The 27,584-nt window shown below is 44.6% G+C and overlaps 1 protein-coding gene across 7 annotated transcripts in view; it reads left to right on the top strand.

Moving 5' to 3' along the window:
* LOC122562872 (tRNA (32-2'-O)-methyltransferase regulator THADA) overlaps positions 1-27,584 on the top strand; it is a 236,575-nt gene that overhangs the window by 135,219 nt on the left and 73,772 nt on the right. For 6 of the 7 annotated variants that reach the window (XR_015761289.1, XM_043716172.2, XM_043716173.2 and 3 more), the window contains 2 exons: positions 18,658-18,806; positions 23,797-23,940. Coding sequence is in view for 6 of the 7 variants with exons in the window: in XM_043716172.2 (XP_043572107.2) it covers positions 18,658-18,806; positions 23,797-23,940 (293 nt within the window). In the remaining variant the exon portion in view is untranslated. The remainder of the gene's footprint in view (positions 1-18,657; positions 18,807-23,796; positions 23,941-27,584) is intronic. The other variant, XM_088000251.1, reaches the window with a different exon arrangement.

Raw genomic sequence — 27,584 nt, forward strand, 5'->3', positions numbered from 1 at the left:
AACTTCTTCACACAGAGGATTGTAAATCTATAGAATTCCTTGCCCAATGAAGTAGTTGACACGGCTTCAGTAAACATTTTAAACTTAAGATAGACTTTTTTTGAACAATAAAGGAATTAAGGGATAGTGAGAGGGTGGGTAAGTTGGTCCGAGTCCACAAAAAGATCAGCCATGGTCTCATTGAGTGGCAGAGCAGGCTCAAAGGGCCAGACGGCCTACTCCAGCTCCTAGTTCTTATGTTGTTTTCTTATTGCACTCTTCTTAAAAAGCGGAGTGACTTGTGCAATTTCCCAATCCAGAGGGACAACTGTTTTGTTTTGAAAAGTGTTCAAGGGTGGAGGTGGCAGTAGTATACTCCTGCCAGTGTGGGAAATCAGGGAGCAGTCTAGCATCCCTGACAACTGCGTCTGCAGGAAGTGTGACCAGCCGCAGCTCCTCAGGCCAAGTGGTTTGGTTGCAGAAGCAGCTAGACACACAGTGGTGCAGAGAGAGTGATAGACGCTAGTGTTACAGAGGTGGTCACACCTGTGAATATTCCCCTCTCAAACAGGGGTGGAGGAATGGAGGGGAGGAAATAGCCTCTCAGGCGATAATACAAGCAGCAGCCAGGCCTGTGGCACCACAACTGATTCTGCTGTAGACAAGGGTGGGGCAAAGTCCAGGTGACTCAGTAGTAGCTAGTAGGTGACTTGATAGTCAGGGCACAGGCAGGTGTTTCTGTGGCTAAGAACGAGGCTCTAGGATGGTGTGCTGCCTCCCTGGTGCCAGGATCCTGGATATCTCTGAGCAGGTACAGGACATCCTGAAATGGAAGGGAAAATAGCCAGATGTCATTGTCCACATTGGCACAAATGATTGGTGTGGAAAGAAGGAAGAGGTCCTGCGAAGACAATTCAGGGAGTTAGATAGGGAGCTAAAAAGCAAAACTACCAGTGTAGTAATCTCAGGATTACTACCCATGCTACGGTTGTGAGGCTAGGAATAGAGAGAGAGAGAGAGAGTACAGTTGAACACATGGCTACAGAGCTGGTGTAGGAGGGTGGGCTTTAGATGTATGGATCATTGGGATGTATTCTGGGGAAGGTGGGACCTGTACAATAAGGACAGATTGCACTTGAACTGGGGGGACACCAATATCCTCAGCGGGAAGTTTGCTCGAGCTCTTCAGGAAGATTTGAACTAGGGGAGTGGTAAATGGATCAACAGGCCAGTAAGTGCAGAGACTGGGGACAAAAGTGAGACTGAGATATGCATAGTACAGGGTAAGAGCAGGCAGAGGGAAGTCGTGGGGCTCAGAGGGACTGGAGGCCTGGAATGCCTTTACTTCAGTGTAAGAAGTATAACAAGCAAGACAGATGAACTGTTTATATGACTTTCAGAAGACGTTTGATAAATACCCAGATAACAGACTGATAATAAAAGGTAGAAGCCCACAGAATTGAGGGCAAGTTACAGACACAGCTGGGAAATTGGTTGAGTGGCAGGCAACAGAAAGCAGGGATAATGGGTAGTGTAGCCACCTCATGGCTGCTAAAACAGATTGCTAACTTGGCCGTACCCAAGGGATGCTGGGTACATTGGCCAAGTAAAATGCTGAAATCATGAAACCCACAGACCAGACACAGCGCACACACAGCACCCACATTCCTGATGAAGGGCTTATACCCGAAACATTGACTCTCGTGCTCCTTGGATGCTGCCTGACCTGCTGTGCTTTTCCAGCATCACAATAATCAACTCTGATCTCCAGCATCTGCAGTCCTTACTTCCTCCCAGATGAACTTAAAACATGGATTACTGCATGGAACTATGATATTATTGCCAGTTTGAGACAGTGTGTTGACAGAGAAGAGGCCATGCTAGACTTGGTGTTAGGGAATGAGCCAGGACAGGTGATCAATGTTTCAGTCACACAGTATTTTGGGTTAGTGACCATAACTTCATAAGATTTTGAGTTGTCATGGACAAGGACAAGAGTGGCCCTCAGGTGACTCTTGGGGTTGAGGCTAGGAATACAGAGAGAGAGAGAGAGAGAGAGTACAGTTGAATACATGGCTACAGAGCTGGTGTAGGAGGGTGGGCTTTAGATGTATGGATCATTGGGAGCCAATTACTTCCAAATTAGACAGAAAGTGGGCAATATGGATTAGGAGCGGTTATTTGAGGGTAAATCTATATTTGGCATGCAGGAGGCTTTTAAAGACCAGTTGAAAAAAGTGCAGCATATGCATGTCCTTGCAAAACTGAAGGATAGGAATGGCAGGATTCAGGAACTATGGAATGACAAGGGAAATTGTAAGCTTAGTCTAAAGGTAAAAGGAAGCATATGATATACCTAGACAGCGACAAATTGATGAAGCCCATGAGGAGTATAGAGAAATTAGGAAGGAACTTACATGTGGAATTGGGAAGGCTAAAAGGGGCCATGTCTTTAGCAAACAGGGTGAAGGAGAATCCCTCGGCTTTTTATGCATAAATTTGAAGAAAGAGGGTAGTAAGGGAAAGGTTAGGCCCACTCAAGCACAAAGGAGGGAAGTTATGCGTGGAATCACAGGAAGTGGGTGATTCATTTCTACTTTGTATCATTATTCACCAAGGAGAAGGACATGTTCTGGTCAGGAATGAGTGTGTGAATACTCTAGAGAATGTCAATATATTTAAGGAGTAGGTTTTGGGTATCCTAAACTGCATTAAGGTAGACAAATCCCCAGCGCCAGATGGGATGTATCCCAGGTTACTCTGAGAGGCAATTGAAGAAGTAGCAGGGGCATTAGCAGATATCTTTACATCCTCTTGGACCACAGGCAAAGTTACAGAGGATTGGAGATTAGTCACTGTTGTTCCTTTGTTTAAGAAAGGAAGCAGGGATAATTGAGGAAATTATAGGCTGGTAAGCCTGATATGTGCTGGGGAAGCTTTTGGAGAAGATATTGAGGGACAAGATATGTGCATATTTGGAAGAAAATGGATTAGTTAGTGTCAGGCAGCATGGTTTTGTACGAGGAAGGTCATAGCCCACCAACCTAATTGGAGCTTTTGAAGAGGTGACAAAGATAATTGATGAGGGAAGGGCTCTGTATGTAGTTTGTATTGACTGGAAAGGAATTTGATAAAGTTCCACATGGCAGATTGGTATGAAACCTAAAATCAAATGAGATCTGGGATGGGCTGGCTAGATGGATGCAAAACTGGCTTGGTCATAGAAGACAGAGGGTAGTGGTGGAAGGGCGTTTTTCAGAATGAAGACTGGTGACTAGTGGTGTTCCACCGGGATCAGTCTTAGGTCCTCTGTTGTTTGTAGTATATATAAAAGATCAGAATTAAAATGTGGGTGGTTTGATTTGTAAGTTTAAAGATGACACAAAGATTGATGGAGTTGCTGATAAGGAGAAAGTGAGGACTGCAGATGCTGGAGACCGAGTTGAAAAATGTGGTGCTGGAAAAACACAGCAGGCCAGGCAGCATCCGAGGAGCAGGAGAATCAACGTTTCTGGCATAAGCACTCCTTCAGGAATGGAGTTGCTGATAACGCCTATGATTGTGAAAGGACACAACAGGATATAGATAGATTGGCATTTGGGCACAGAAATGGCAGACAGACTTTAACCTAGGCAAATGTGAGATGATCCATTTTAGACGATCAATTCAATTGTGAATTATGCTGTCAAATGGCAGAACCCTTAGGAACATTAATATGCAGACAGATCTGGGCGTGCACCTGGCAACACAGGTATCCAGGGTGATTAAAAAGGCATATGGCAAGCCTTGCCTTCATTGCCGAGGCTTGGAGTACAAGAGTTGGCAAACCACATTGCAGCAATATAGAATCCTTGTTTGGCCGCATTTAGAGTATTGTGTGCAGTTTTGCTAGCCACACTACCAGAGGAGTTGGAAGAGAGTGCAGAGAAGGTTCACCAAGATGTTGCCTGGTCTTGAGGGCATTAATTATGAGGAAAAGTTAAAAAGACTAGGATTGTTTGCACTGGAAAGACGGCGGCGGAGCACAGATCTGATAAAAGTCTACAAAATTATGAGTGGCATAGATAGGGTGGATAGTCAGAGGCTTTCCCCAGGGTTGAAGTTTCAATTTCAAGGGGGCACAGATTCAAGGCCAGAGGGGGGAAGTTTAAGGGAGTTGTGCAAAGGAGGTTTTTCCACAGAGTGGCAGGAGCCTGGAACGCACTGCCAGAAGAGGTGGTGGAAGCTTATACATTGGTGACGTTTAAGAGGCATCTGGATGGTTACATGAATAGGGAAGGAATAGAGGGATATAGACCGAGTAAGGGCAGAAGATTTGTCTTCTGATTTAATAGAGCATGATGATTGGTACAGGCTTGGAGGGCCAGAGGGCATGTTCCTGTATTGTATTTTTCTTTTGTTTTTTTTGGCTTTCCGATGAGAGAACTTAGGAAGATTAAAGCTAGGTACATTTATATACTAGTTATTGCTGTGATCCCAGCTGATTGTATTCCTGGTTCGAGTGAGACCTGGCTTGATAGACAATGGTTTATATTTCTTTTTGTGTACAGGAAGTTCAGTCACTGAACATACTCACAAATGACCATTAATGGCATGGGATTGAGAGCAATTTAGCGGTTTAGATCAGTTGGCCAGCTGAAAGAAGTCAGGGTGGTGGTTGATGGGAAATGGAGTTCAGTCCTGGAGTTTAGTTACTAGTGGCGTACCACAAGGATCTGTTTTGGGGCCACTGCCGATTGTCATTTTAATAAATGATCTGGATGTCGGCATTGAAGAATGGATTAGTAAATTTGCGGATGACACTAAAGTTGGTGGAGTTGTGGACAGTGCTGAAGAATGTTGCAGGTTACAGAGGGACATAGATAAGCTGCAGAACTGGGCTGAGAGGTGGCAAATGGAGTTCAATGCAGAAAAATGTGAGGTTATTCACTTTGGAAGGAGCAACAGGAATACAGAGTACTGGGCTAATGGTAAGATTCTTGGTAGTGTGGATAAATAAAGAGATCTTGGTGTCCATGTGCATAGATCTCTGAAAGTTGCCACCCAGGTGGATAGGGTTGTTAAGGAGGCGTACGGTATGTCAGCTTTTATTGGTAGAGGGTTTGAGTTTTGGACCCACGAGGTCATACTGCAGCTGTAGAATACTCTGGTGCGGCTGCACTTGGAGTATTGCATACACTTCTAGTCACCGCATTATAGGAAGGATATCACAGAAAAAATTTTTTTAGACTAGATTCCCCACAGTGTGGAAACCAGTCCACACCGACCCCCCGAAGAGTAACCCACCTAGATCCATCTCCCTCTAACTAATGCACCTATGGGCAATTTAGCATGGCCTGACCCACACATCTTTGGACAGTGGGAGGAAACCGCAGCACCCGGCGGAAATCCACGCAGACACAGGGAGAATGTACAAATTCCACACAGACAGTCACCCAAGGCTGGAATCGAACCGGGGACCCTGCTGCTGTGAGACAGCAGTGCTAACCACTGAGCCACCATGCCACACAGTGGAAGGTTTGGAACCAATGCAGAGACGATTTACTAGGATGTTGCCTGGTATGGAGGAATGGTCTTATGAGTAAAGGCTGAGGGACTTGAGGCTGTTTTTGTTAGAGAGGAGAAGGTTGAGAGGTGACTTAATTGAAACATAAAAGATAATCAGAGGGTTAGATTGGGTGGACAGTGAGAGGCTTTTTTCTTGGATGGTTATGGCTAGCACGAGGGGACACAACTTTAAATTGAGGGGTGATAGATATAGGACAAATGTTCGAGGTAGTTTCTTTACTCAGAGAGTTGTAGGGGCATGGAACGCACTGCCTGCAACAGTAGTGGACTTGCCAGAGCTAAGGGCATTTAAATGGTCATTGGATTAACATATGGATGAAAATGGAATAGTATAGGTTAGTTAGGCTTCAGATTCATTCCATAGGTCAATGCAACATCGAGGTCCAAACAGCCTGTACTGCGCTGTTATATTCTATGTTCTAATGTAATTTTTACAAAATAACTCACAATGTTATGCTACACAAATCCATTTTAAATATTTCATGCTACACATATCAGAAAGAGAGATTCACCCTTATTACTGCACCAACCTTGAACACACTCAAACCTCAAGAATCGGTTATTTACTCTGACCAATAAAGGAAAGCATATCAAATTCCTTCTTCACTATCCTATCTACCTGCAACTCCACTTTCAAGGAGTTATGAACCTGCACTCCAAGGTCTCTTTGTTCAGCAACACTCCCCAGGACCTTACCATTAAGTGTATAAGAGTCATCCTTCTTCACTCCAGTGAAAAAAGCCTTAGCTCACTCAACCTTTCTTCATAAGACATGCCCTCCAATCCAGGAAGCATCCTGGTAAATCTCCTCTGCACCCTCTCTAAAGCTTCGACATACTATTTATAATGAGGTGACCAGAACTGAACACATTATTCCAAGTGTGGTCTAACCAGGGCTTTATAGAGCTGCAGCATAACCTCACGGCTCTCAGACCCATTCCCCCTGCTAATGAAAGCTAACACACCATACACCTTGTTAACAACCCTATTAACTTGGGTGGCAACTTTGAGGGATCTATGGATGTGGACCCCAAGACTCCTCTGTACCTCCACACTGCTCAGAATGCTGCCTTTAACCCTATAATCTGCATTCAAATTTGGGCTTCCAAAATGAACCACTTCACACTTTTCCAGGTTGTACTCCATCTGCCACCTCTCAGCACATCTGCATCATGCCAATGTCTCATTGCAACCTACAACAGCCATCCCACACGATCCACCACTCCACCAACCTTCGTGTTATCGGCAAACTTACTAACCCACACTTCCACTTCCTCATCCAAGTCATTCATAAAAATCACAGAGCAGAGGTCCAGAACAGATTCCTGTGGAACACCACTGGTCTCCAAGCTCCTGGATTACCACCTACTACCACCCTCTGTCTTCTATGGGCCAGCCAATTCTGTATCCGGACAGCCAAATGTCCCTGTATTCCATGCCTCCTTACTTTCTGAATGACCCTACCATGGGGAGCCTTTTCCAACACCTTGCCAAACTCCATGTACACCACATCCACTGCTTCTACCTTCAATGTGTTTTGTCACATCCTCAAAGAATTCAATAAGGCTTGTGAGGCATGACTTGCCCCTCACAAAGCTATGCTGACTCTAATCAAACTATGCTTTTCCGTATAATCATAAATCCTGTCTCTCAGAATCCTCTCTAATAATTTGCCCACCACCAACGTAAGACTGACTGTTCTGTAATTCCCAGGGTTATCTCTACTCCCTTTCTTGGAGGGAATAATATCTGCCACCCTCAAATCATCCAGTGCACTCCAATGAGGACACAAACATCATCACCAAAGACACAGCAATCTCTTCCCTCAATTCCTGTAGTATCCTTGCGTATATCCCATCTGACCCGGGGGACTTATCTACCCTTATCTTTTTCAGAATTTCCAGCACATCCTCCTTCTTAACATCAACTTGCTCGAGTGAATTAGCCTGTTTCGTGCTGTCCTTCAAAAAACTCAATCAAATTCATGAGACATGATTTCCCATACACAAAGCCAAGTTGAACATAGAACATTACAGCGCAGTCCATGCCCTTCGGCCCTCGATGTTGCGCCGACCTGACATACCAATCTGAAGGCCACCTAACCTACAATATTCCATGTACATCCATATGCTTGTCCAATGACGACTTAAATGTACTTAAAGTTGGCAAATCTACTACTGTTGCAGGCAAAGCATTCCATATCCTTACTACTCTCTGAGGAAAGAAACTACCTCTGACATCTGTCCTATATCTATCACGTCTCAATTTAAAGCTATGCCCCCTCATGCTTGCCGTCGCCATACTTGGAAAAAGGCTCTCCCTGTCCACCCTATCTAACCTTCTGATTATCTTATATGTCTCTATTAAGTCACCTCTCAACCCTCTTCTCTCTAACGAAAACAGTCTCAAGTCCCTCAGCCTTTCCTTGTAAGACTTTCCCTCCATACAAGGCAACATTCTAGTAAATCTCCTCTGCACCCTTTCCAAAGCTTTCACATCCTTCTTATAATGTGGTGACCAGAACTGTACACAATACTCCAAAACGCAACAGAGTTTTGTACAACTGCAGCATTACCTCACGGTTCCGGAACTCGACCCCTCTATTAATAAAAGCTAAAACACTGTATGCCTTCTTAACAACCCTGTCAACCTGGGTGGCAACTTTCAAGGATCTGTGTACCTGGACACCGAGATCTCTCTGCTCATCTACACTACCAAGAATCTTACCATTAGCCCAGTACTTTGCATTCCGGTTAGTCCACCCAAAGAGAACCGCCACACACTTGTCCGCATTAAACTCCATTTGCCACCTCTTAGCCCAGCTGTGCAGCTTATCTATGTCTCTCTGCAACCTACAACATCCTTCATCACTATCCACAACTCCACCGACCTTAGTGTCGTCTGCAAATTTACTAACCCTCCCTTCTACGCCTTCATCCAGGTCTTTTATAAAAATGACGAACAGCAATGGGCCAAACACCGACCCTTGCGGTACACCACTAGTAACTGGACTCCAGGATGAACATTTCCCATCAACCACCACCCTCTGTCTTATTTCAGCAAGCCAATTACTGATCCAAACTTCTATATCTCCTACAATTCCATTCCTCCGCATTTTGTACAAAGCTTACTGTGGGGAACCTTATCGAACGCCTTGCTGAAATCCATATACACCACATCAACCGGTTTACTCTCATCTACCTGTTTGGTCACCTTCTCAAAGAACTCAATAAGGTTTGTGAGGCACGACCTACCCTTCACAAAACCGTGCTGACTATCCCTAATCAAATTATTCTTTTCTAGATGATTATAAATCCTATCTCTTATAACCTTTTTCCAACACTTTACCGTGGGTGGCACAGTGGTTAGCACTGTTGCCTCACAGCGCCAGAAACCCGGGTTCAATTCCCGCCTCAGGCGACTGACTGTGTGGAGTTTGCACGTTCTCCCCATGTCTGCGTGGGTTTCCTCCGGGTGCTCCGGTTTCCTCCCACAATCCAAAGATGTGCAGGGTCAGGTGAATTGGTCATACTAAATTGCCCGTAGTGTTAGGTAAGGGGTAAATGTAGGGGTATGGGTGGGTTCGCTTCGGCGGGTCGGTGTGGACTTGTTGGGCCGAAGGGCCTGTTTCCACACTGTAATGTAATCTGTAATCTGTAAAAAAAAACAACTGAAGGCTCATTGGTCTATAATTACCAGGGTTGTCTCTACTCCCCTTCTTGAACAGGGGAACCACAGTCTTCTGGCACTATTCCTGTAGACAATGACGATTTAAAGATCAATGCCAAAGGCTCGGCAATCTCCTCCCTGGCTTCCCAGAGGATCCTAGGATAAATCCCATCCGGCCCAGGGGACTTATCTATTTTCACACACTGCAGGATTTCTAATACCTCTTCCTTGTGAACCTCAATCCCACCTAGTCTAGTAGCCTGTATCTCAGTATTCTCCTCGACAACATTGTCGTTTTCTAGAGTGAATACTGTCGAAAAATATTCATTTAGTGCTTCCCCTATCTCCTCTGACTCCACACACAACTTCCCACTACTATCCTTGATTGGCCCTAATCTTCCCCTTGTCATTCTTTTATTCCTAAAATACCTATAGAAAGCCTTAGGGTTTGCCCTGATCCTATCCGCCAACAACTTCTCATGTCTCCTCCTGGCTCTTCTGAGCTCTCTCTTTAGGCCTTTCCTGGCTACCTTGTAACCCTCAAGCGCCCTAACTGAGCCTTCACATCTCATCCTAACATAAGCCTTCTTCCTCCTCTTACCAGAGATTCGACTTTCTTCGTAAACCACGGCTCCCGTGCTCTACAGCTTCCTCCCTGCCTGACAGGTACATACTTAACTAGGACACACAGGAGCTTTTCCTTGAATAAGCTTCACATTTCTAATGTGCCCATCCCCTGCAGTTTCCTTCCCCTTCCGATGCTTCCTAAATCTTACCTAATCGCATTGTAATTGCCTTTCCCCCAGCTGTAACTCTTGCCCAGTGGTGCACACCTATCCCTTTCTATCACTAAAGTAAACATAACAGAATTGTGATCGCTATGACCAAAGTGCTCACCTTCTAAGTCTAACACCTGGCCGGGCTCATTACCCAGTACCAAATCTAATGTGGCTATGCCCCATTGTTGGCCTGTCTACATACTGTGTCAGGAAGCCCTCCTGCACACACTGGACAAAAACTGACCCATCTATAGTACTTGTACTATAGTGTTCCCAGTCAATATTTGGAAAGTTGAAGTTCCCCATGACAACTACTTTGTCACTCTCACTCCTATTGAGAATCATCTTTTCTATCCTTTCCTCTACATCTCTGGAACTATTCAGAGGCTTATAGAAAACTCCCAACAGGGTGACCTCTCCTTTCCAGTTTCTAACCTCAGCCCGTACTACCTCAGTTGACGAGTCTCCAAACATCCTTTCTGCAACTGTAATACTGTCCTTGACCAACAATGCCACACCTCCCCCTCTTTTACCATCTTCTCTGTTCTTACTGAAACATCTAAATCCTGGAACCTGCAACAACCATTCCTGTCCCTGCTCTATCCATGTCTCCAAAATGGCCACAACATCGAAGTCCCAGGTACCAACCCATGCTATAAGTTCACCCACCTTATTTCGGATGCTCCTGGCGTTGAAGTAGATACACTTCAAACCAACTTCTTGCTTGCCGGTGCCATCTTGCGTCCCTGAATCTTGATTTCGGACCTCCCTACTCTCAACCTTTTCTATACTCGAACTACAATTTTGCTTCCCATCCCCCTGCTGGATTAGTTTAAACCCATCCCAATACCCTTAGCGAATTTCCCCCCCAGGATATTGGTACCCCTCTGGTTCAGATGAAGACCATCCTGCTTGTAGAGGTCCCACCTACCCAGAAAGAGCCCCAATTATCCAAGAATCCAAAACCTCCCTCCTGCACCATCCCTATAGCCACGTGTTCAACTCCTCTCTCTCCCTATTCCTTGCCTCACTAGCAAGTGGCACGGCAACAAACCAGAGACAACAACTCTGTTCGTCCTAGCTCTAAGCTTCCATCCTAGCTCCCTGAATTTCTGCCTTAAATCCCCATCTCTCTTCCTACCTATGTCGTTGGTGCCGATGTGGACCACGACTTGGGGCTGCTCCCCCTCCCCCTCCCCCTTAAGGATCCCAAAAACACGATCAGAGACATCACGAACCCTGGCACCTGGGAGGCGACACACCAACCGTGAGTCTCTTTCGCCCCCACAGAACCTCCTATCTGTTCCCCCTAACTATGGAGTCCCCAATGACTACTGTTCTGCTCCTCTTCCCCCTTCCAGGGACAGACTCTGTGCCAGACCCCTGTGCCTCACTGCTTTCCCCTGGTAAGTCGTCACCCCCAACAGTATCCAAAATGGTGTACTTATTGTTAAGGGGAATGGCCACAGGGGATCCCTGCACTGCCTGCCGGTTCCCTTTCCGTCTCCTGAATGTATCCCATCTGCCCTTGTCTTGTACCTGAGGACTGACTACCTCCCTGTAACTTCTCTCAATAACCCCCTCTGCCTCCCAAATGATCCGAAGTTCATCCAGCTCTAGCTCCAGTTCCCTAACGTTGTTTTCAAGGAGCTGGAGGTGGGTGCACTTCCCGCAGATGTAGTCAGCAGGGACACAAATGGTGACCCTTACCTCCCACATTCTGCAGGAGGAACATTCAACTGCCAAACCTCCATTCCCACTATTCTAAATTCCCAAAGAGACTGTTGAAAAATAAGGAATAAAAAATAAACTCGTTACCTTACCAATCTGGCGTACAACCTTTTTTTTTAGTTAGAGGAGGAGGATGGGTGGGAGACATTACCCGAGTAGTGTTTCGGGGAACGCAACCACACAAATATATGACTTCCCAGAAGTCCTTCGCTCCTCTCGGCAAATGGAGGCCCTGATGCCTAAAGTAAGGTTTTTAAACAGTTAGACTCACCTTCCCAGAAGTCCTTCGCTCCTCCCTCGCACGTCTCCATCCCCAAATCAGACCTTGCCTTTCCAAATAGATGTAAATCCTGTCCATCAGGATTCCCTCTAACAACCTGCCAACCACCAATGTCAGGCTCACCAGTATATAGGTCAGTGGCTTTTCCTTACCACCTTTCTTAAATAGTGGCATCACATTAGCCACATGTAGCGTATTCAAAAAGAATGGATACCCCATGAACACAATCCGTTGATTTCTCAGCAACAAACCCAAACAAGCAAACAATGCACCCAGAATCCCTAGCCGACATACCTCCTCCTACTGCCCACTTGACCATGACCCCACCCCCCACCACCAAACCATCATCTCCCAGACCATCCATAACCTCATCACCTCGGGGGATCTCCCATCCACCGCCTCCAACCTCATAGTCCCACAACCCCGCACCGCCCGCTTCTACCTCCGGCCCAAAATCCACAAACCTGACTGCCCCGGCCGGCCCATTGTCTCCGCCTGCTCCTGCCCCACCGAACTCATCTCCGCATACCTCGACACGGTCCTGTCCCCCTTAGTCCAAGAACTCCCCACCTATGTTCGGGACACCACCCATGCCCTCCACCTCCTCCATGATTTTCGCTTCCCCGGTCCCCAACGCCTTATCTTCACCATGGACATCCAGTCCCTGTACACCTCCATCCCCCATCACGAAGGACTCAAAGCCCTCCGCTTCTTCCTTTCCCGCCGTACCAACCAGTACCCTTCCACTGACACCCTCCTTCGACTGACTGAACTGGTCCTCACCCTGAACAACTTCTCTTTCCAATCCTCCCACTTCCTCCAAACGAAAGGAGTAGCCATGGGCACCCGCATGGGCCCCAGCTATGCCTGCCTCTTCGTAGGATATGTGGAACAGTCCATCTTCCGCAACTACACTGGCCCCACCCCCCACCTTTTCCTCCATCGATGGCTGTATCGGCGCCGTCTCGTGCTCCCGCAAGGAGTTTAAACAGTTCATCCACTTCACCAACACCTTCCACCTGGACAGTCTCTGATTCCTCCCTCCCCTTCCTCGACTTTTCTATTTCTATCTCAGGCGACCGAATCAACACGGACATCTACTACAAACCAACCGACTCCCACAGCTACCTGGACTACACCTCCTCCCACCCTGCCCCCTGTAAAAACGCCATCCTATTCTCCCAATTCCTTCGTCTCCGCCGCATCTGCTCCCAGGAGGACCAGTTCCAAAAACGCACAACCCAGATGGCCTCCTTCTTCAAGGACCGCAATTTCCCCCCCCCGACGTAGTCGACGATGCCCTCCACCGCATCTCTTCCACTTCCCGCTCCTCCGCCCTTGAGCTCCGCCCCTCCAACCGCCACCAGGACAGAACCCCACTGGTCCTCACCTACCACCCCACCAATCTCCATGTACAGCGCATCATCCGCCGTCATTTCCGCCACCTCCAAACGGACCCCACCACCAAGGATATATTTCCCTCCCCTCCCCTATCAGCATTCCGTAAAGACCACTCCCTCCGTGACTCCCTCGTCAGATCCACACCCCCACCAACCCAACCTCCACTCCCGGCACCTTCCCCTGCAACCGCAGGAGGTGCAAGACCTGCGCCCACACCTCCCCCCTCACCTCCCTCCAAGGCCCCAAAGGAAACTTCCATATCCGCCACAAATTCACCTGCACCTCCACACACATCATCTATTGCATCCTCTGCACCCGATGTGGCCTCCTCTATATTGAGCAGACAGGCTGCCTACTTGTGGAGCGTTTCAGAGAACACCTCTGGGACACCCGGACCAACCAACCCAACCACCCTGTGGCTCAACACTTCAACTCCCCCTCCCACTCCACCAAGGATATGCAGGTCTTTGGACTCCTCCATCGCCAGACCACAACAACACGACGGTTGGAGGAAGAGCACCTCATCTTCCGCCTAGGAACCCTCCAACCACAAGGGATGAACTCGGATTTCACCAGTTTCGTCATTTCCCCTCCTTTCCCCCACCTTGTCTCAGTCAAATCCATCGAACTCAGCACCGCCTTCCTAACCTGCAATCTTCTTCCTGACCTCTCCGCCCCCACCCCAGTCTGACCTATCACCCTCACCTTGACCTTTTTCCACCTATCACATTTCCGACGCCCCTCCCGCAAGTCCCTCCTCCCTACCTTTTATCTTAGCCTGCTGGACACACTTTCCTCATTCCTGAAGAAGGGCTTATGCCCGAAACGTCGATTCTCCTGTTCCATGGATGCTGCCTGACCTGCTGCGCTTTTCCAGCAACACATTTTCAGCTCTGATCTCCAGCATCTCAGACCTCACTTTGCCCTACATCAAAGACATCTTGGAATTGACTGCCAGGCTACTCAGACCTCTGGGCATCATTGTAGCCCACAAACCCACCAACATACTAAAACAGCAGCTAATGAACTTGAATGACCCTATACAGACAACAAGCAAAACTAATGTCATTTACAAAATATTTTGCAAGAACAGTAACAAACACTACATTGTACAAACAGGCAGAAGACTAGCCTGGACACCATCTACCACCCTCGGAGAAAAATAACTGGAAATTACATCGCCAACACAGAAATTACATCATCGATCCAAGAAAACATAAACACACAAATAGAAAGCAGACATAAGACCAGTGCTTCACCAGAGGCTCACTGTTGTTACCTAGTATGGTAATGAAACTTCTGAAAATGAACCTTCCAGCTCAATGAGCAAACTTACATCCATTTATGTAGGTAAAAACAATGACTGCAGATGCTGGAAACCAGATTCTGGATTAGTGGTGCTGGAAGAGCACAGCAGTTCAGGCAGCATCCAAGGAGCTTTGAAATCAACGTTTCGGGCAAAAGCCCTTCATCAGGAAAGCCCTTCCTGATGAAGGGCTTTTGCCTTACATCCATTTATCCACCTTTATGCATTTTAAGACATCCAGCATCTCCTCCTCTGTAAAATGGACATTTTTTGAAGATGTCACCATCTATTTCCCTACATTCCATATATTCCATGTTCCTCTTCACAGTAAACACAGATGCAAAATATTCATTTAGTATGTCTCCCATCAGCTGCGGTTCCACACATTGGCTGCCTTGCTGATCTTTGAGGGGTCCTATTCTCTCCCTAGTTACCCTTCTGTCCTTAATGTATTTGTAAAAACCCTTTGGATTCTACTTAACCCAATTTGCCAAAGCTATCTCATGTCCTCTTTTACTTCCTGATTTCTCTCTTAAGTATACTCCTATTGCCTTTACCACTCTAAGGATAAACTAGATCTCTGGTGTCTCTACCTGACATATACTTGCTTCTTTTTCTTAACTAAACCCTCAATTTTTCGAGTCATCCGGCATTCCCTCCATCTACCAGCCTTTCTTTTCACCCTAACAGGAATAAATTGTCTCTGGACTCTCACTATCTTATTTTAAAGGCTTTCCATTTTCTAGCCGTCGCTTTACCTGTGAACATCTGCCCCAGTCAGCTTTCGAAAGTTCTTGCCAAATACATCAAAATTGGCCTTTTTCTAATTTAGAACTTCAACTTTTAGATCTGGTCTATTCTTTTCCATCACTATTTTAAAACTAATAGAATTATGGTCACTGACCCCAAAGTGCTCCTGCACTGACACCTCAGTCACCTGCCCTGCCTTATTTCCCAAGAGTAGGTCAAGTTTTGCCCCTTCTCTCATAGATACATCCACATTCTGAATCAGAAGATTTTCTTGTACACACTTAACAAATTCCTCTCCATCTAAACCCTAACACTATGGCAGTCCTAGTCCATGTTTGGAAAGTTAAAATCCCCTACCGTAAACACCCGACTATTGTTGCGGATTACTGAGATCTCCTTACAAAATTGTTTCTCAATTTCCTGCTGACTATTGAGGTGGGTGGGGAGTTGGTGGTCTGTTCACAATCCAATAAGGTAATCATCCCTTTCTTCTCAGTTCCACCCCAACAACTTCCCTGGACATATTCCCAGGAATATCCTCCCTACTTATAGCAATAATTATATCCTTATCAAAAACACCATTCCCCTTCCTCTCTTGCCCTCCTATCATTCTTATAGCATTTGAATCCTGGAACATTAAGCTGCCAGTCCTGCCCAACCCTGAGCTGCATTTCTGTAATTGCTATGATATCCCAGTCCCATGTTCCTAACCATGCCCTGAATTCATCTGCCTTCCCTGTTAGGCCTCTTGCATTAAAATAAATACTGTTTAATTTGTCAATCCTACCTTGTTCTCTGCTTTGTCCCTGCCTGCCCAGACTGTTTGACTTGCACTCTTAATTTACAAGGGTTCCCCAGTGTATGTTCTCAGTCTGGTTGAAGTCTTGCACAAACTTAAGGGTTGGAGACCAGAGCAAATCTTGTTAAAGACAGGTTCTGCAACGGTAGATACAGCTGCACCAGTAATGACCTCCATGAGAACTGGATGACCATTTAACCAGACAATAAATTTAATTGGTTCTGATTTGGATGTTGCTAAGCAATTTAATTGTTCCAACCCACATGTGGGTGGACTTGCCTGGATACCAACCTATGAGTTTTCTTATTCCAGTCAGGCCTTGTAGGACTCCTTTGTTGTCTCAAGTCCTCATACTGGTAGCAACTACGATGTCTTACCGGCCCAGATCCTAAGAACTTTTTAGCCACTTGGCCGAGGTTTGATTTGTGGTGGGGGTTCAGCTGTAGTTTAGCCTGAGATCCCTCTGCTCAGGATATGCACTGTGTGAGGCTCTGCGATTGCCTTCACTCAAGTGGTATTCCCCAAGCTCAGTCAAACAGATAAGAATGTCCACTTCCATTGGGATGCCCTGTAGATCCCCTGCTCCACTTGCCACATTTTCTAATGACAAAGCTGCCTGTGGTGTCTGTTTGAAGTTCATTTGGGCTTCAGCTAGTAGGTGCTTTTACATGATTACGTCATTAATCCCATATGCCAAGTGGTTTCTCAGCAATTCATTCAGGGTTAACCCAAAGTCACATGCCTTCTGCTATTCACCTTAACCTCATCAGGAATCCCAATATAGATACCCCAGTTCACTAACAGCTGAATAAAATCAATAGTGTCTCAGAATTAGAGTTTGGGATCGTAATATTCCTTAACGAAATCTGTCAACTCTTTGAAGGTTTTAGTGTCTGATACTTCTGGGAAAATTAAGCCCCTTATAACCAGAAATGCTCGAGGTCTGCAAGCAGTCAGAAGGATTACTTGTTGTTTTTCATCTGCTCCAATGTCAATTGCCTGGAAAAATATCACATTGTTTCCACATACTGGGCCCAGTCTTTGATGGCAGGATAAAACAAATCAACCTTCCCAAATAAAGACATGATGTCAGAAGTGCTTACCCCAACTCAAAGATCACTGTTACAAACAAATGTTCTTCAGGCACATATTGTTTTATCCTATTGGCACACATTCCTGAAATTGGGCTTCAGCCCAAAACATCCTCTCCTGCTCCTCAGATGCTGTCTGACTTGCTGTGCTTTTCCAGTGCCAAACTTTTTGACTCTAACGCTCCATCATCTGCAGTCCTGACTTTCTCGCCACTGAAATAACTACACAGAAGCTAGTATCCTGTCATCAAGTCACCCTTTGTTTATGTACACTGGTTGTGGCCAGTCAGCCCTGAGGCAATTCTGAATCCTGTTTATTTTTTCTATTTTCCTTCTTACTTACGCCTGGAGAGTCCTTCATATTGATCCAGGTCCCTCAGAGCCATTGTCAGAGTGTCAAGAATGTCTGACAGTCCTGTCCTTATTTTTTTTCTTTTTCTTCTATAACACCACAGAGGCTGGTATCCCATCACCAAGTCCCTCTTTATTTACATGTGCACAAAATCTTGTTTTTTTTGGTCTGTCGAAACAGTAATTTTATTTGAGAATTATAACCAATGCAGAGGTAAATTTATACTTCAATTATTCAATTCATGAAAAAACATTTTTAAAAGTTGAATTCTATTTATATTTTTTTACTCTAACTCTCCTGGTTATATTTTTTTACCCCCGCACTACCACTTAACTGCGGTAGTGCTTATATTTTCTCCAGCACCCATGTTGTGTGTGTGCAGGTGTGAGACACAGTGAAAGACACAAGGTGTATGAATCTTTATTCAATTCCCACCACCAGGAAGAAAAGAAACACCCAAATGGCCAGTGACAAGCAGTGCTCTTCACATCAAAGGGCAATACTGTGTGTTCAAACAGTGAAGGGGAGGGCAGGGATTAACTCAAAATAGAATTGGAGGGGGAAATAATACACTCCACTCCCTGCGGCGCCCACCTCTCCCTGAACAGTGCAAGGGTGTTGGTGGACACCGCGTGCTCCTTTTCCAGAGACACCCGGGCTCTGAATCCTGTTTATTTATTTTTTTTCCACTGAATCCTGTTTATGTTGGTCAACCAGGACTTCCTGATTGGCGCAGGTTAACAACCACAATCAAGGATCTCATAATCAATGAGATCCACCTGGTTCCAATCACTACTGATTTCAACCTGGAACTCCTTCCCAGGTATCTTATATGTATAACACCCAACCAAAGATTAGATTTCAACCTTTAACAGATTCTTAGGTGCCATAGATCTGTGCTTCAGGTTATGTGTCTCCATGATAAGAGAGCATTTCCTTTTTTTTCCCCCAGAAACAGCTCCCTCCCTTGCTGATATGGGAATTGCAATCAAGGCTGTAATAGCTGTGGGAAAAGGTCTGGAACAGAATGTTGAGGAGGATTCAGTGCTGTTAACTGAGGACGACAAACTGATCCAAACCTGCTGCTGGGTTACCCTGCGGGTAAGTTCTTCCAAGAACCTGGTACCATGGACGAGGAGGCAGTGAAGTGTGAAAACGTGGTGCATTGTGAGTTGTCTCCCATAACAGGATATGGACTAATTTCTTACATAGACCATGACTCAGTGTGTTTGGTATTTCTGTAATTTACTAAATACAGTGAACAATTCAAGAAAAGCCAACAGGCTGGGAAAGAGATTTTAAAAAAAACAAGGATGGAAAGCAAGTATTAAATGAGCAAAGATGGAGTCACAACGGGAAGAAAAGGGATATCAAAATGTACAGCATAGGTTTCTGCGAAGATGGTATGAAGTGATAAAAACTGAAGCAGGTTACACTATAATCAAAGCAACATTTCGCGTGGAAGGAGGCCATTTGCTCCATTGGACCTGCTTGAAAAATGCACGCTTTGTTAGAATCTCCCTCTGCCTTTTCTCTCTAACCCAATGAGTTCCTCATCTAAAGTATTTGTCCAAATCTTTAATGGTATGAGTTATAAACCAGCTTCCACTATTTTCTCAGGCCATATTCAGAACATGGAAACTATGAAAAACACATACCCCATCTTCCCTATCAATTACCAACCATTGTGGTTGTACGGCTTCTGGTTTTGATCCACTCACCAGTGGGAAAAACCTTTCAGAAAGTTTTTTCTCATAATTTTGAAAACGTCTGCTCAGTCATCTTTGGTTTACTATTCCCAAGAGAACAGTCAATGTTTTCAACTTCTATTCTTCACTGAAATCCCTCCTATCTGGTGGTAAATCTCCTCTGTATCCTTTCTAATACCATTGTTGATCTTTTTTGATGTGTGCTGGTCACAATTATCCACAAACGCGAGTTGAGTTGAAGCAGTGGTTTTTAAAGTTCCAGCATGGTGTCCTTGCTGTTTTATGTATCTCCTGATAAATCCAAGAAACACTTTTTTAAAAAAAACATTCAGTTGCTGTGCTGTCTTTAAGTATTCTTGTGTATGGACACTAATGGCTCTCTTGCTCATCTATACTTTCCAAAATGGTATCATTTATAGTATTGTGATTTTCCATGTTAGTCTCCCCACTTACATTCTCTTCATGCTGCTCCATGTTGAGCTAAATCTACCATGCTTCAGCCTTTTCCCAATATTTCCATCTTGAAACCGACCACTATCTTCACTGCAACTGATTATTTTGCTAGAATTGTAAATTTTATAATGCCACTCCTGGGTGAGATTGTTTATAAAATTTGCAAGAGTGCTGGAGCCAACTTTGGTCTGACAACCATCTACCCTTCCTTGCCATGAATTTCCTGTCATTGACTGGCTACTGTTGAATTCATGATGTCCACATCTCCTAAATTCGTGCACCTTCATAAAAGCCTTTTGTGTGGCACTTAATCAAATATCAAAGTCCATTGACTTGATCAATTTCTCTGTTATATCAGCGAATAATTCTCTGAAGTTACTCAGATACAATATTCCTTTAAGAAGGCTGACTTCTGTGATTTAATCCAGGGTTTTCCAAATTAAATAAAAACAAAATATTGCACATGCTAGAAATCTGAAATAAAAACAAAGTCTTGGAGAAACTCAGCAGGTCTGGCAGTATGTGTGGAGAAAGAAGCAAAGTTAATGTTTTGAAGCTGGTATGAATCTAGGTTTCTGGAGAAAGGCCATACTGTAAAATAGAACAGTACATCACAGAAACAGGCCTTTCAGCCCACTATGTCTTTGCTGACCATAATACCATTCTAAACTAATCCCATCTGCCTGCACATGGTCTGTATCCCTCTATTCCATGTCTGTTCATGTGTCTATCTAAATGCCTCTTAAACTTTGCTTCTACCACCTCTCCCAGACTGCTTTCCAAGCTCCTACCACCCTTTGCATTAAAAAAACTATCCTTGCACATCTCCTTCAAACATTTCCCCTCTCATTTTAAACCTCCGGGTATTTGACATTTTCATCCTGGGAAAGAAACTTTGACTATCCACCCTATTCATGCTTCTCATAATTTTATCGGGTTGCCCCTCAGCTCTGACTCCCTAGCGAAACAATCAAAGTTTGTCCGACCTCTCCTATAGCTAATATTCTCCAATCCAGGCAACATTCTGGTAAACCTCTTTTGCATCCTCTTCAAACCTCCACATCCTTCTGATAGTGTGGTGTCCACACTGCACAATATACTCCAAAAATGGCCTCACTGAGGTTTTATATAGCTACAATATGACTTGCCAACTTTAATGGTCAAGGCCCTGAAGGATTAAGGCAAGCATGTCTCTGTCTTCTTTACCATGTTATCTACTTCTGTTGCCACTTTCAGAGAGCTATAGAGTTGGACCCCAAGATCCCTCTGTATATCAATGGTGCTAAGGATCCTACCATTTAATGTAGACTTCCTGTTTGTATTTGATCTCCTAAAATGCATCCCTCAAATGTCCGGATTAAACTCCATCTGCTATTTCTCTGCCCAACGTTCCAACTGATCTTTTCACAACCTGCCTCACTATCCACAACTGCACCAATTTTCATGTTGTCTGCAAACTTACCAATCAGACCACCTATGTTTTCATCCAAATTATTTATATGTACAACAACCAACAGCAATCCCAGCTCTCATCCTTGTGGAACATCCATTGCCCTATCCTCACCAATCATCTTCATGACTTCCTCAAAAAACTAATTGAAATTTGTGAGACAAAACCTCCCCTGCAAAAAGCTATGCTGACAATTCCCAATAAGTCCATTATTTTCCAAATGCAAGAAAATCCTGTCCCGATGAATCTTCTCCAATAATTTCCCTACCACTGATTTAATGCTCACCAGCCTATAATCTCCTGGATTGTACTTCATAGACAAAGGAATGACCTTGGCAATCCTCCCAATCTTCTGGGACTTCATCTGTGGCTAACAAGGATATAACAATCTCCTGAAGAAGGGCTTATGCCCAAAACGTCGATTCTCCTGCTCCTTGGGTGCTGCCTGACCTGCTGCGCTTTTCCAGCAACACATTTTTCAGCTCTGATCTCCAGCATCTCCAGTCCTCACTTTCTCCTATAACAATCTCTGTCAAGTACCCAGGAATCTCCTTCCTCACCTCCCTCAGTATCATGAGATAGATTCTATCAGGTGCTGGGGGCTTATCTGCCCTTAATGTTTTACAAGACACCCAACACTACTATCTTCTACTATATCAACATGCCCTAGAATATCAACATACCCCTCCCGAATTTTACCAACATCCTTTTAGGTGAATACCGATGCGAATTACTCATTAAGGACCTCATCCACCTCCTCTGGCTGCATACATAAAGTCCCTCTTTTGTCCATGAGTGGACCTACCCTTTCCTTAGTTACTGTTTTAATATACTCCTAATATATTCCTAATAGACTGAGAAGATGTTTTGGGATTTGTCTTAATCCTAATTGCCAAGGACATTTTGTGGTCCCTTTTTGCCCCTCTAATTCCTTGTTTAAGTTCTTTCCTGTTTCCTTTATAATTTCTCAAGGATCTTGTCTGATTTCAGTTTTGTAAACCCTACCTATGCACTTTATTCTTTTTGACTGATGTTTCAATATTTCTTGTTTCTGAATTTTGCCATCCTTACCTTTCATCCTTGTAGGAACATGCTGGTCCTGAACTCTGATCAATTGGCCTTTCAATTGTGGATTTACCCCAATCAGCCACCTCCAACCTAATTTCTCTAGCTCCTATCTAATACTGTTGTAATCAATCTTACTTAAATTCACTGCTCCCGCCCAAGGACCAGTGTTATCTTTATCGATAAGTATTTTAAAACTGACAGAATTATGATCACTGTACCTAAAACGCTCTCCCATTGTAACTTGGGTCACCTGGCCATTCCCCAGTACAACATCTAATACTGCCCCTTCCCCAGTTGAACTATTTACATAAATAAAAGCAAATTACTGTGGATGCTGGAATCTGAAACCAAAAGAGAAAATGCTGGAAAATCTCAGTAGGTCTGGCAGCATCTGTAAGGAGAGAAAAGAGCTGATGTTTCAAGTCTAACTGACCCTTTGTCAAAGCTGGGGACAATTTACATATTGTTTCAAGAAACTGACTCAGTTCAGCATTAAATTTGCAATTCTCTCCAGATGCTGTTGGATCTGCTGATTTATTCCAGCCCTTTGTTTTTCCAAATGCAAGTTCATTTTATCCTTGATAGTGGTTTAAATCACTTCTCCTAACCTTGTTCGTAGACTTGCCTCTAGTTCCCTGGTTTGCCCCCTCGTCCTAATCTTGACAGGTGAAATAATATCAGCCACCTCTAGTCTGATGGCTTTATTCCAATATTGAATGAAGACTGAAAGGTCCCTCATCCCCAACTCACCAATGATTCTGTTACCTTTACTTCAAGCAGAAATTTCCAATACAACAACTTGTGGACAGGTTTTTTTTTAGATTAGATTAGATTACTTACAGTGTGGAAACAGGCCCTTCGGCCCAACAAGTCCACACCGACCCGCCGAAGCGCACCCACCCAGACCCATTCCCCTACATTTACCCCTGCATCTAACACTACAGGCAATTTTAGCGTGGCCAATTCACCTAACCGGCACATTTTTGGAGTGTGGGAGGAAACCGGAGCACCCGGAGGAAACCCACGCAGACACGGGGAGAATGTGCAAACTCCACACAGTCGGTCGCCTGAGGCGGGAATTGAACCCGGGTCTCTGGCGCTGTGAGGCAGCAGTGCTAACCACTGTGCCACCGTGCCGCCCACAGCTTTGATGCCTGAACAGTTGAATAACTTGGATAAGGTGTTATTTTTCCATTGGATTACACCCAGTGCTGATGTTTAGCAGTTGAAAACTCTGGTTCCATTCTCTCAATTAACATATTGGACATTTGTTAAAATGGAGTGTGGCCAACGTTCATTGTAATATTTTGCTGGGTGCATGCATTTGTCAAGGCTCTGGAAGGTGGCCAGAGACTCTCATCAAAGCAGAAGTCAGGAGAAGGTGTGATAGCTTTTCTTTCCTTGTTGACAGGAGCTGGGGCTACTGCTGGGACACCTGGTGGAGCTTGGACTTTCACCCCACACCTCTGCAAATTCAGCTCACCTGCTATCTACGGCACAGATACAAAACACCGCAGGAATTTTCCTGGACATGCTTCTGAAATGTCGGCACTGGGTGAGTGTTAACGATTCAAGGAGACTGAGGGGACTGGAGAAAGAGAATACTACATCAGTGAAACAGTAACAAATCAAGGGGGTATGGCAGTATTACTATATTCAGAGTGGAACAGGAAGGGGCAAAGTATACAAGCGCAGAGAAACAGCAGTTAAAAAAAGGTCAAAGGGGGAGAGATGGTAAAAATGCAAAATTAATGTCCTTTAACATTTATGTGCATAATATTCGGAACAAAGTAAATGAATTAATTATACAAATGTCGGTTAATGATCTATCATCATTGCAAAGACATGATTACAAGGAGGCCAAAGTTGGGAACTGAATATTCAGGGGAATGTGACTATTTGAAAAGACGGGCAGGAGGAAAAGAGTGATGGGATAGCATTGTTGGTAGACGATAGAACAAGTACGAAAGTAAGAAATGGCCTTGAATCGGAAGCTGTAGAATCCTCAAGGGTGGAGGTAAGAAATAGTCTACAGCAACCCCCAACAGTAGTTATACATTGGGACAGAGAATAAATTAGGAGATAATGAGACGATATAACAAAACGGCACGTTAATCACAGGTGACTTCAATCTTTCCATTGGTTGGGATAGTCAGATTGGCAGAGATAGCCATGAGGAAGAAATCATAAATGTATTCAGAATATTTTCCTAGAGCAATGTGCTGGTTTGAGGCAAGTTTAATAAGTGATGTCAAAGTAAAAGATTTCCTCAGAAACAGTGACCATAACATGGCAGAATTGAGCATTCAGTTTGAGAGTGATAAACCCAGCCAGAATAACTATATTAAGCTTAAATAAGGATAATTGCAAAGGAATGAGGGCAGAGCCTGGACTGGGAAAGGAGTTTGGCAGCAAACACCAGTTTAGGGACAATGGCTGACATTTAAGAAAATAGTTCATGGCTCACTGGAAACATATATCCCAGTGAGAAAGAATGATTAGGAAGAGATAAGTCAACCATAGTTAACCAAGGAAGTTAAGGATAAGACCAAATTGAAAGAAAATCATTCCTGAAGAAGGGCTTATGCCCGAAACGTCGATTCTCCTGTTCCTTGGATGCTGCCTGACCTGCTTCGCTTTTCCAGCAACACATTTTCAGCTGTGAAAGAAAATCAATCATAGAACATAGAAAAGTACAGCACAGAACAGGCCCTTCGGCCCACGATGTTGTGTCGAGGATTATTCCTAATCTAAAATAAAATAACCTAACCTATGCACTGCTGTTCATGTGCATGTCCAGCACTCGCTCAAATGTCCCGAATGACTCAACTTCCACCACAACTGCTGGCAATGCATTCCATGCATTCACAACTCTCTGCATAAAGAACCTACCTCTGACGTCTCCTCCATACCTTCCTACTAATATCTTCAAATTATGACTCCTCATGGCAGTCAATCCTGCCCTGGGGAAAAGTCTCTGGCTATTGATTCTATCTATTCCACTCATTATCTTGTATACCTCAATCAGGTCTCCTCTCTTCCTCCTTCTCTCCAGAGAGAAAAGTCCGAGCTTAGTCAACCTGTCTTCGTAAGACAAGCCCTCCAGTCCAGGCAGCATCCTGGTAAACATTCTTTGCACCCTCTCCAAAGCCGCCATATCTTTCCTATAATAGGGCGACCAGAACTGGACACACTATTCCAAGTGTGGTCTCTCCAGGGTCTTGTAGACCTACAGCAAAACCTCGTGGCTCTTAAACTTGATCCCCCTGTTAATGAAACCCAAAACACCATATACTTTCTTAACAACCCTATCCACTTGGGTGGCAAATTGAGGGATCTGTGCACTTGAACACCAAGATCCCTCCGTTCTCCACACTGCCAAGAATCCTGTCTTTAATCCTATACTCAGCTTTCAAGTTCGACCTTCCAAAAAGCATCACTTTGCATTTATCCAAGTTCAACTCCAGCTGCCATTTCTCAGCCCATCTTTGCATCCTTTCTATGTTGCGCTGCAGCCTGCAATAGCCCTCGATACTATCGACGAGACCTCCAACCTTTGTGTCATCGGTAAATTTACTAACCCACCCTCAACCTCCTCATCTAAGTAATTTATGAAAACTACAAACAGCAGAGGCCCAAGAACAAAACTCAACACTGACCTCCAGGCAGAATGCTTTCCATCTACAACCACTTTCTGCTTTCTGTCAGCCAACCAATTCTGAATCCAGACAGCCAAATCTCCCTGTATCCTATACCTCCTGACTTTATGAATGAGCCTACCAAGGGGAACCTCGCCTTGCTGAAGTCCATATACACCACATCCACTGCTCGATCTTCGTCTACCTGTCTCGTCACCTTCTCAATGAACTCAATAAGATTTGTGAGGCATGACCTGCCCCTCACAAAGCCATGCTGACTGCTTTTAATCACGCTACGCTTTTCTAAATAGTCATAAATCCTATCCCTCAGAATTCTTTTCAAAACCTTCCTGACCACAGATGTAAGACTGACTGGTCTGTAATTTTCAGGGATTTCCCTATTCCCCTTCTTGAAAAGAGGAACAATATTCACCTCTCTAGGCCAGAGATTAAGGAGGTTGTTGTCTGTAGTCATTTAGAAGAACTTAGAAGAATGAAAGGTTACCGTATTGAAATATACACGATTCTTAGGGGATTTGTCAGGATAGATGTGGAAAGGTTGTTTTTCACAGTGGAACAGTCCAGGTCCAGGGGACATTAAGCTCAGAATAATAGGTTTCCCATTTAAGAAGGATGTCTCCTCTTAGAGGAATGTGGCTCTGTGGAATCCTTTACTGCAAAGGGCGGTAAAGGCTGGATTATTCTGCATATTTAAAACCTGAGATGGATCGATTTTTAAGGACAGCTAATGGCACGCTGGCTTTCATAGTGAGAGGACTTGGGTATTAGAGTAAGGATATCTTGCAGCAATTATACAGGGCCTTGGTAAGGCCACATTTTGAGTATTATGTCTAGTTTTGGTATCCTAGTCTGAGGCAGGACATTCTTGCTATTGAGGGAGCTCAGCGAAGGGTCACCAGACTGATTGCTGGGATGTCAGGACTGACATATGAGGAAAGACTGGATTGACTGGGCTTGTACTTGCTGGGATTTAGAAGAATGAGGGGGGACCTCAAAGAAACATAAAAACATTCTGGTGGGACTGGAAGAATGTTCCTGATGTTGTCATTTACATATACGATTTGGGTGTGAACATAGGAGTTATAGTTAGTACGTTTGCAGATAACACCAAAATTGGAGGTGTAGTGGACAGCAAAGAAGGTTATGTCAGAGTACAACGGGATCTTGATCACAATGGGCCAATGGGCTGAGGAGTGGCAGATGGAGTTTAGTTTAGATAAATGTGAGGTGTTGCATTTTGGAAAAGCAAATCTTAGCAGGACTTACGCACTTAATGGTGAGGTCCTAGGGAGTGTTACTGAACAAAGAGATCTTGGAGTGCAGGTTCATAGTTCCTTGAAAGTAGAGTCACAGGTAGGTAGGATAGTGAAGAAGGCGTTCGATATGCTTTCCTTTATTGGTCAGAATATTGAGTACAGGAGTTGGGAGTCATGTTGCGGCTGTACAGGATGTTGGTTAGGCCGCTTTTGGAATATTGTGTACAATTCTGGTCTCCATCCGATCGGATGGATGTTGTGAAACTTGAAAGAATGTTGCCAGG

This window comes from Chiloscyllium plagiosum, unplaced genomic scaffold, assembly GCF_037043375.1.
Source record: "Chiloscyllium plagiosum isolate Xiang-an unplaced genomic scaffold, Cpla_swu_hap1 HiC_scaffold_24, whole genome shotgun sequence".
NCBI lineage: Eukaryota > Metazoa > Chordata > Chondrichthyes > Orectolobiformes > Hemiscylliidae > Chiloscyllium > Chiloscyllium plagiosum.